The 10,562-nt window shown below is 40.9% G+C and overlaps 2 protein-coding genes across 3 annotated transcripts in view; one reads left to right on the plus strand and one right to left on the minus strand.

Moving 5' to 3' along the window:
* The window catches only part of PARPBP (PARP1 binding protein), a 76,697-nt gene extending 72,794 nt beyond the window's left edge, over positions 1-3,903 (plus strand). For both annotated transcript variants that reach the window (XM_020982353.2, XM_020982354.2), the window contains one exon: positions 1,352-3,903. In XM_020982353.2, the coding sequence (XP_020838012.1) occupies positions 1,352-1,695 (344 nt within the window). In that variant the 3' untranslated portion in view covers positions 1,696-3,903. The remainder of the gene's footprint in view (positions 1-1,351) is intronic.
* PMCH (pro-melanin concentrating hormone) lies at positions 2,411-3,181 on the minus strand. Its single transcript, XM_020982355.2, has 2 exons — positions 2,942-3,181; positions 2,411-2,623 (listed from the first exon to the last, which is right to left on the minus strand). Exons 1-2 carry the CDS (start codon positions 3,179-3,181, stop codon positions 2,411-2,413), a joined length of 453 nt encoding a protein of 150 aa, XP_020838014.2.
* Positions 3,904-10,562: the final 6,659 nt, after the last annotated feature.

Here is a 10,562-nt window from a genome sequence, read left to right on the forward strand (position 1 = left end):
CGTCATCTGGCTTCGTACCCAACCTCCAGTCCATGATAGTCCTCTCTCAGCAAGATTTTGTGATCTCTTAGCTGCTAAACTCAATGGCCATTTCTACCTTAAGGTGTTTATATTCTGCCTTAAGGAATATATGTATTACTCCCTTCCTCCTGCATGCTCCTTTTTTTCTCTTGGCCTCGATGACAGCTATCTTTCATTTCTACTTCTACCTCTCTGGCCACTGCTCAGTTACCTTTGTTAGATTACCATCTATCTCCTGCCCCCTAAAAATGTATGTCATCCAAGACACCACTCTGTCTGTATACTCTTTCTCTTGGGGAGCTCATCTGCTCTCACGGGTTCAGTTATTATCTGTAGGCACACTACTCTCAGATCCATAAGTCCATTCCTAATCTCTCTTTGGGACTCCAGTCCAGACACTGATTCCTGGGTGTCTAGTTGACATCTTAAAAACAACCTCTCCAAAGTGGAACATATCACTTTTCCCCAAGCATTTATCTTCCCCAAACACAGTATCTATGGCCATGTTTTCTCTGCCCCAGGCTTAACTTTTAAACTTTTAAACTTTTACAAAGTAAGAGATTCTTTTAAATAATGTGGTAATATAGAGTAATATGAGAAGCAACTTGGTGTTAGTGGCTAGGGAGCTAGCCTTATAGTTAGCAACACATAGATCCAAGGTCTGCCTTTGCCGCTTATTGCTTATCTGACCAAGAGCATGTCTTTTCACCTCCTGTTGTCCCAGGAAGCTCTAGACTAAGTTGCAAGTGATGTGCAAGTCTGCATCAATAGAGAGAGTTTCCATGTTGGAAATCCCCTTCAGCAGTGAAATCCTAGGTCAAGATTGGCCTTCCTCCCTCCCAGTCCTCCCAAAATGTAGAATGGAGATGCTTTATAAAATGAGACTGGCTAATATTTTTAGTTTTGTACTAAATTCCATGACAAATTTAATTTTTAAGATTAATTGCAAACTAGTTCAAAGTCATGGAGATTTAAATGTTTAAAATATTTTTCTGTAAGTAACCTTTGTGACTAGACAAAATTATAAATTGATTGTTTATTAAAAGAAAGTGTTTTGTTGAGAATCACATTTTAGGTGACGTAAAGAGATAAGAATTGAAGACCGAGGAGTTTGATGGTCATACGCTTACACTGGATACCCTCTCACTTGAGAGCATTCCTATTTAGTTAATCAGCTGACCGGATTTTATATAAAGAATGTTTGTTGAAAACATATAACCTTTGAATGTGTTAGCCTACTCTGAATTCTTCTGGGCAGTAGTACTGAATAGGTATTTATTTTCCTTTTTCTCTTTTCTTTTCTTTTTCTTTTATACCTCTTGCATAATAGAAGGCACAAATTCATTTAATGGAGTACCAACCCTTGGAACAAATTCTGGAAATGTTCAGCTGAACAGAAGTAAAAATGAAAAATTATCCAAAAAACCAAGTGGTCAGACAGGAAACAAGGGCCCCAAGAGAAAACAGGTGGATTTGAACGGTGACAATGGCCTCTGTGATCGTGAAAATGAACTGTCTCAGCTCCAAATGAGTAAGATTCCTAAGACGTCGAGCAATCTACAGAGTAAATCAAAGCAAATACTAGCCAGATCAGCAGTGAAAGGCTGCAAGCCAGCCACCAGGAATAAATTGATTGCAGGGCAGACAAAATTAACTCAGTTTTTCAGGCTCTGAATTTGTCTCTTTTGTTCTCTGGGTGTCTGTATTAGTCACTACCGAAAACCGAGTCATCATTGAAAAGGTCATGACTATCACCTTTGGAAAGAGCAACATGTCAAGTACACTCGTGCTCTGTCTGATGGAAATATAGGACGTTGAAGGTGTTACCATCAGTCAAGTAGACAAATGAGTCATGATCGTGCTGAATTCTCACAAAGTTTATTACACGGCAAAACGATTACATTTAGTTTACCCAGGAAAAATCTCAACCGTTTGTTCCAAAATACAAACATTGATCACGTGTACATTTATGAAGCACAGGAACTTTCATGTTTTGTTTCACTGCCACCTAAATAGCTGTGTTTTCTTAGGAAAAGATGATGTAGGCCTGCAGGTATCAGATTTGCCAGCAAGGTCGATAGACTCTTCCCAGCATGCACCTGAGCACTGTGTAGGGAAAAAAGAATTCCAAAAGTTCAGATTGTTAAAAGGAATACATTACAGTGACTAAACTAGAAATACACGAATGATTTGATTAATGTAGTAATTCTGAGTAACCAGAATTGCTATAATTTCATCAGTTAGTTAACTTATTGTATGCTGAGTGCTTTATATTAAAAATTGTGTTTTTACAATGGTATCCTTGTTTGATATTGTTTCAGTTATCTGTTTATAAAGCCATATTCCCATTTTTGATAACTTTTAAGATGTCTGAGTTGAATAAATAAAACTACTCACTGTCAAAATCTCTCCTTCCTATTGGAAATTTAACTGAGTTTTCTTCATCCCCAATCTCTCTCCTCTCCTGTGTTGATTCAGTATTCTGAACTCCATTGTCAGCCGGAAAAGCCAGTGATCCCTTCAGTGCAAGATAAGGGAGCTGCTTAAGAGCTAGGTTCAACGGAAGACCACGGCTTAAGAAACTATGTTTGGAGCCTACGTTCTGTTTAAAAGAAAAAGTTAAATTATGTTTCAGCTTTCTTATTATAAAATGGAAGTGTGCAGAACATGTGCATGTTATTTAGTGACATCTGTTTCATTTTTGTTCAGAAACACTTGCATGAACAGCGTTCAATAGGACTGAAAACCTTGTAGGGTATACAGTATCAGCACTGATGATATTGAAGTGTCAATCGGATTACATTAAAGCCATAACTATCCATCAGAGACATTTTTTGTGGAGCTTTAAGAAGACAGGTACACAAATGATTTTCGACTCCTATTGATGTTAAGGAAAATGAAACTGGATAGTGACTCATACCTTTGGATTTCTGCTCTCCTCCTCATTGATAAAGCCACCCTCCTCGGATTTATAATGTTCAAGGGAAGGGGCAGCTCCGGATTTCTCTGCAATATCTTCCTTCTGAAGGGCTTTGCCTAGCCCAAATGGATTTAGGAGCATGTCGTCCTCCACGGTTCTCATGGATTTTGATGCTGAAAGCAAAAACGCTTGGGAGAAGAAAGACAAAGTTAGTATGAGCATGGAGGATGAGAACCCCATGTCTGTTATTCTCCCACTGTTTGCCGGTGCCTTGGAAAAGAAAGCCTCCTCAGTTGACATCCTTCCTCCACTGTCCCTACCTTTTATATGTTTTCCCCTGCGAAGAGAGAGCACTGCAAGGATTTAAGTCTCTCATTTCTTGAGTGACTCATCAAATGAAGACACTCACCTTTTGTGTAGCTAAAACCTTACATTGTTTAGATTTGGTCATTGTAGATTTTTAATCTGCAGCATGAATTTTCTCAGGGTGTGATTAAAAGTCTTTGTGGAAGGCTTAGTGTACAATAGATTAGACAGTCTTCATAAATGGGATGCTATTAATGTAGTCCACAGGATATCTGGCTCTTTGTTCATCCTCTTCTTCTCAATGGAACTTACCTTTTGATTAAATACATTAAAAAATCCAACCATTCAAAGATGACAGGTAGAAGGATTTTGTTTCATTTTAATCCCTGTATAAGGTGTAATTGCTTTTAAGTGATAGTTTTTTGATAAACACTTGACAAAATAAATCCCTTATGATTGAAATACACATGATGGTAAACAAGTTTATAACTCAGGCATTGCATCTGAAGTCACAATGTTAGTGATCTATCTGTATACTTCTGAAAAAATACTTTTTGTAGGACCCTGATACATTTGCTTGTTCTTCGTATCTTCAGTGCTTAGCACATTGCCTGGCACATAGTATGCCCCTAATAAATGCTTGTTGATTGATATGATATATTTTCTTTTTTCCTTTGGCATAAAATTCACTGTCAGCACATATATTTGGTATCAAGATAACTGTAGTCCACTCAGGTCTTCCTCTCTCCTTTTCTTCCTCCCTTCTCCACCCTCTCTAATCCAACTCATTAAAAGACATTTTCAGGATGAGATTTCCATCAACAGTGGGGGTATCCTGGGCTGTAGTAGCGTGTCCATCTGGCAGGAGAAAGTTAGTGTCAATTTAACTTCAACCTAAATGAGACCCTTCTGATCATTTCTACCTCTGGACAATATCCACAGGATGAGTAGGGTCTCCCATTGCAGTATTCCCCTAGGTGAGGGGAGAGGTCTACCCAACTTCCAAGGCAAAGACATACTTTCCCTACCTAAGATTAACCACCCCCTGTCCAAAATCAGTCCCCCAGAGTGTGCCCGCTTAATACCTACCAAGGATAGGCATCATCCAGTACGTCGTTAGGCAGGATTAGTGGTAATGGGTTTTTTTTAATATATATTTTGCTGATTCTTAAAGCAAAGGCTAGGTTCAAAAGATTTCCTTATTCTTACAGCACTTCTGGGCAGATGGCTTAAAGTAGGAGCCATTTTGGGTATTGATGGTATCTTAACAATGATCAGATATCAAGTAGGGTCCTTTTTTGTCCCCTGTCTTGGGAAGATAATCCAGGACCATCTCAGCAGGTAAGGTGAACAACCTGGATTACCTTATATTTGCGGTGGAAATCCTACTATGGGCAGCACAGCCTAGCCAGGACTCTCCAAAGTGGCTTCCACTTTGGGCCAGGCTTGACACCACTGTGCAATGGGGTATGGATAGTGCCAGACCCTGGACTGGAAGATGCTGGTGGATGGAATAGCAGCAACTTCTGATGGTGAATATGGGGGGGCACTGATGTTGAAGACTACAGCAGCTCTTGGTCATGAGTGACACCCCAGATCATCTCTCCAACCACAAATTTGCTGGTGCATAGAGCCTGGAAGATCTCAGCGTTACTACTTGGGTGACAGGTTGCTTCCATGATGACGTGCATCCAGGTTTGAATGAGCATAGGGTGGTGCAGGTGTCATCCCCTCAAAGTTCAGAGCAGAAGGCAGCTACTTTGCTGATGTGGGATAGACTGAAGGAATAGTACCGTCCTCTCCTGTGGCTGCCTGCTGAAGCAATAGCCCCTGGGTCCAAGCCAGAAGCAACCCCAGGAGTCTCCCAGAAGCACTGTGTACCCTGGGAAGATCTAGAGAACTTGATTCAGGCTATGAAGTGCCTGGAAGTAGCCTATGTGTGTTGGGGGTGGGGGGAGGGAAAAGGGGGGGAGCCCAGGGCACCTCCAGGAAGCCCTCAGCATGAGGCAGAGACACTTCATGCTGTTCATGTACCGAGACATGTCTCTCCCTTTCTGGCTGCATCTATCCTGCAGGACCAGACCAGGGCAGCTGAGTCCAGGGGGGTCCCGGCACAGCACCCAGAACAGCGGTGAGTGTCCACAGCCAAGCTCTCGGGCACTCAGAAGCCCTGGCTTTGCTCTCTGCTCCTGCAGGAGCTGGACACCGCCCCCCCCCCATCTCCCCAGCTGGACTCAGCCCTCTTCCTTCTTCTTTCTTCTCTTCTTCAGCCACCATCTTCCCCAACCAATCAATAAACATTTATCAAGCACCTGCTCTATACCAGGCACTGTGCTAAGGGCTGAGGGTGCAAAAAGAAGCAAAAGACAGGCAGTACTTGACCTCAAGGAACTTTCTGATCTATATTTTCTTTTACTATTTTTTTATTAATTTATTTTGATTTATCAGCAATCACTCCCATAAGCTTTTGAGTTTTAAATTTTTCTCCCCCTTTCTCTCTGCCTCCCTCCCCAAGATGGCACACAATCTGATATAGCTGATCTATATTTTCATAGTGTATCTCATCTGCCATCCTGTTCAAGCGATATTTTCAATAAACGTGTTTTGAGGACGATGATTATGTATTTGTTTTTGGTTAGTGACTAAGGACATTTCAATTTCGAGCAACACATATTAGGCACTTCCTGTGCACAGAGGACCGAGTTTCAAATGTAGGAGGAAGATGCAAGGATTAAATACAGCACCGTCTCTGCTCACGCACTTTACAATTTAGTCAAATACAACCCATATGCAGAGAATAGTCATCGGAGAGGATCCAGATGTGCCTCAAAGAAGTGCAAGCCAGGTGTTGGGGGAGGTTCAAGTTCCGGGGGGAGGGGCCAGCACCCGAACTGTCTGAGGGCTTCAAGGAGAGTTTCTTGAAGGCGGTTGGAGTAGCAATCAATCAAGAAGCATTCAGCAAGTGCTTGCTATGTGCAGGAGAAACAGTCCCTGACCTCAGGAGGCTTACATTCTAATGGGAAAAACAACATCTAAATGAATAGGTAAATACAAGATATATACCAGCTACCTGTACCAGAATGCAAAAGCACGTTTTAAGCACTTACTGTATGTAAAGCACGGTGCTAAGCATTGGAGGTAGAAACAGAAAATCGAGATAGTCTCTGCTTTCAAGGGGCTGATACTCTGATGGAATCGACCGCACAGGGTTCACATTCATGTTGAATTTGTGACAGATGGAAAGTCCAGGCAGTAATTGGGGGTAACAGCCAAGCAAATGGCAAAGCACTGGGCAGTAATGGTGCGGCAGAGGGTCCTCTTCCAAGAGGATGGAGGGCACCTAGGGGTGAAAATGGATTGAGGCTCTGGGGTCTTTTCGGGAGAATAAAGATGTAGGGGTCACCATCCAGCCGACGGTGGGCATCTTGTGACTGGTGGGAACTGGGGAACTGGGCAAAAAGGGTCGGTTGGGGAAGGGAAAGGTCCATGCTCCGTCACCTTACTGCCTTTTGGTGGGCTAGAGGAAGGTAATCTCAGAAGTTAAGGCACTAGCTACCGGAAAGTCAAGGAAAGAAAGGCCTTCTGTGGGCTTTGAGCTGAGGCTTGAACAAAGCCAGAGGTGGAGGTAAGAAGGGGGCATATTGCAGCACTGAGAAACAGCCAGTGGAGAAACACAGAGATAAGATGGGAGTTTCGTGTTCAAAGAATAGCAATCAGGCCAGTAGGGCTGGATTGTGGGGTAGATGGAGGGCACAAAAGCATACAAAAACTGGTAAGGTAGAAAGGGGCCAGACTATGAAGAACGTTAAAGACTATTTTGTATTTTATTGGGATTGGTTGCCCCATAGCACCTCAAAATCATTATTTCCAAAACAGACCTCACAGACAGTGAAAAAATATCAAAAATTTTCATAGCAAGATTTTCTGATAAAGGCCTCTTTTTTCAAATATTTGGGAACTGTGTCAAATTTGCAAAAATAAGAGGCAGTACTCAATTGATAAATTGTCACATTATTTTTTCTTGCTTTTTTGTGATATGGCTAAAACAGAAATGTTTTGCATGATTTTACATGTGTAACTATTGTATTGCTTGCCTTCTCAGTGGGTGGGGGAGGGGCAGTAGGGAGAGAGAATTTAGAACTCAATTTTTTAAAAAATGATAAAATAATACTTTTAAAAAATTGTCCCCCAGCAAACCAAGAAAATGATCAACACCTGGAAGGTATTTATTTTATTTATTTTAATTAATTTATTTATTTAAAATTCATTTTAACATATTGAATTCAACTTGGCATAATGGGAAGTCAACCCACACTTTCTTAGGATTTATGACTCCATCAGGGTGGATACTCTTTCTACTGATACAGAGTCCAACCCCCCTCACCCTAATGGATATTCTTCATGAGTTTCTGACACTGGAGGTGGGAGGTGGGGGGAGAGAAATCACTACCCAGAGGCCAATCTCAGGCAATTTTTTTTTTAAAGAGATCATTGATCACTCTGGACAGAGAAGTTTTAGTTGAATGATAAGGTCAGAAGCCAGACTGCACAGAATTTAGAAGCAAGTGAGGGGACTTGAAGTGTGGGTACCTTGTGTAGATGACTTTCTCAATGGGTTCAACCCCTTGAGGAGAGATATTTGATGATAGGTAGAGGGGTTGTAGGATCAACTGAGGGGTTTTTAGTGATGGGGGAAAGATGGGTATGTTTGGACAATGAGGAAGAAGCCAAATGATAGGAAGAGAGAGGGTGAAGATAAAAAGAGAAAGTGGGAATGATACGAAATCTGCCGAAGTTTGGAGGAGATGGGATGATATGTGCATACAGAGGTGTTTGCCTTGGTAAGGAGAAGGGCCACCTCTTCATCCAAGGATGAAATGAAAGAGGATAGTGGGGAAGGCATTTGATTAATGTCACCTAAGCAGAAGGGAAGAAGAAAGAGTTCTTGGGGGAATGGCCTCAGTTTTTTCAGTGAAATGAGGCAGGATTCTCCACTGAAGAGGCAGCAGCAACCATGAGAGGTTTGAGAAAGGACAAAAAGTTTTGGAAAAGTAGCTATGGTGAATGGGATAATGAATTGATTAGGGATATGTGAAAGGATTGCCTTGTTATGGTGAAGGCCCCATTGAGATTATGTAACTCAAGTGTGTAGTAGACCCAATATATAAGCTTGCGTGATTCTTCTCCATCTATTTATAGGCACATTAGTAGGAGTAAAGGAGGCAGATGATAAGAATAATTCCAGGGCTGGAGTTTGGCAAGACCTGATCTTTGATGAGACAAGGGAGGAAGAATTCAAGAGCAGAGGACATTGCAGAATTGAATCACTTTGCCAAGGGATTGATGTAAGGAAGGGAGGAAAAGTATAACCAATGTATGGGCGATGGGAAGGGAAGGGAAAGAACTGAGAGGTGAAGAGAGTGGAAGTCATGATGAGGATGAAGAATAATTCTGAGTTAGTCATAAAGCATATAGGGAAAGATGGAATAAGCGATTATGATCAGATAAAGAAGTTTTACATTTCATGAAAATGGAAATAGAACACCTGTGGGTGATGGAAAATCAAGGGTATGCTCATCTCAAAGAAGGGTGGCCAGCCCAGGATGGTTGGGGAGGGAGGAAGGAGGGAGAAGTATATCCCTGATATAGAGAATGGCATGAGCAGAGGTACAGAATCAAGAAAATGGGGAACATGCACAGGGCATGGTGAGAGTTCCAGTTTTAATAGAATGTTGCATTCTTGGGAGAAAAGTAGTGAGATCTGGAAAATCTTGGTGGTACCAGATTATGGAATTGCTTGTGTCAGGTTAAGGAAATTGATCAATTAATACATTTAACATTTATTTAGCTTTAATTAAGAAAGCACAATACTGTGTCATTTACAAGGTGTCAGAAAAGTCTTAGCTTTAATAATTGTAAATTGCAACGTAAATTTGTAATGTAAATTGTAATGTAAACAACTTACAATCATTTTTGCATTTATTTTTGGAACATCCTGTATATACGTGTGTATGCATATTCACACACGTGTGTATATATTTGACTATATTCATTTACACACATGTGTGAATATATGTGTGTACACACACACACACACACACACACACACACAGTAGCATGTTGTAGTGGATAGACAGCTAGCCTCCAAGTCAGGAAAACCCAGGTCTTACCTTGGCCACATTTTGGCTATGTGATATGGGGTGAGTCACTTAACCTTACTCAGGCAATTGTCTAAGGTTCTAAGTTGCAGAGATGATGTCCATCTTCATTGGTAGAGGATGTCCCACACCCTAAGCTCCCTTCACTAAGGAAAATAAAGGTCTAATCCAACAAATTGAAAAAGAAAGAAAAAAGCTGATCAGATATTCCATGAGTTCCAGTTCAATGCAGTTAATTAATGACAGAAATCCAGCTAAAATATGTGAAAATGTTCTCTGAATAACCTGAACAACAGTCAGTGCAGTCAGTCACCAAACAGAAAATTCTTAAGGCTAGAAATTAGCTTTGGGTGCACAAAACTCGTTATACACCTCGCCCATTAAATTGTCCTTGAATCAAGTGTTAACTTTGGAAGAATGGGCTTGTTAGATAACTGTGCTTTTGCCCTTTTAAAGTTTTCATTTTTGAACCAGATAATTGGGGGGGGCGGCAAATATTATTTCACATATCCATTATTATGTCTTATATTGTCCCTCTTTTTTAAAACAATCCACCCCATTTGATGCAGGATTGGGGGTGAATGGCGCTAACAGCTGATTCCTTTAGGGGTTGTTTGAATCTCATTAGATGGATTTGCATTGGGATAGTGTTTAGGATCAGAAAGCTCTTAAGTATTCGGGCTGCTTTGATCCTGGAGCTTCCTTTGGGGAGAGAGGAAGAATGTTATTAGTTTTTTCCTTGTATGTTTCCCACAGTCTGAAGACCTGCCTTGGAGCTAACTGTCTGTCCCATGTAGGGAAGTTGTGCCTTGGGAGTAAGATTCTCTGAATCTGCTGCAGTTCTGGTAGGGTAATCAGTATTAATAATTATATATTTGGATTTAAATTATGGCTGGATGAACTGGTTTGGCTAATCTTCACACCAATTTGAAACCAAATCCAAGCCATTCTGAGGTTTTAAAAAGGTTGGTTAATGTTTTCCTTTATTTTATTTAACTATCATAAGCCTCTGAACATTATGAGGTTTTCCCATAACCATTTAATTATGTAGAAGCAATCCAAATTTTTAAAAAAATACAAAAAAAGATAGCTTTTCTTTTACACTGGTTGCTCTGATGTGCAATGGAGCATAGTTGGTTTTTTTTTTTTCAGTGATG

Source organism: Phascolarctos cinereus, unplaced genomic scaffold (assembly GCF_003287225.1).
Source record: "Phascolarctos cinereus isolate Bilbo 61053 unplaced genomic scaffold, phaCin_HiC Scaffold_1;HRSCAF=81, whole genome shotgun sequence".
NCBI classification, from domain to species: domain Eukaryota; kingdom Metazoa; phylum Chordata; class Mammalia; order Diprotodontia; family Phascolarctidae; genus Phascolarctos; species Phascolarctos cinereus.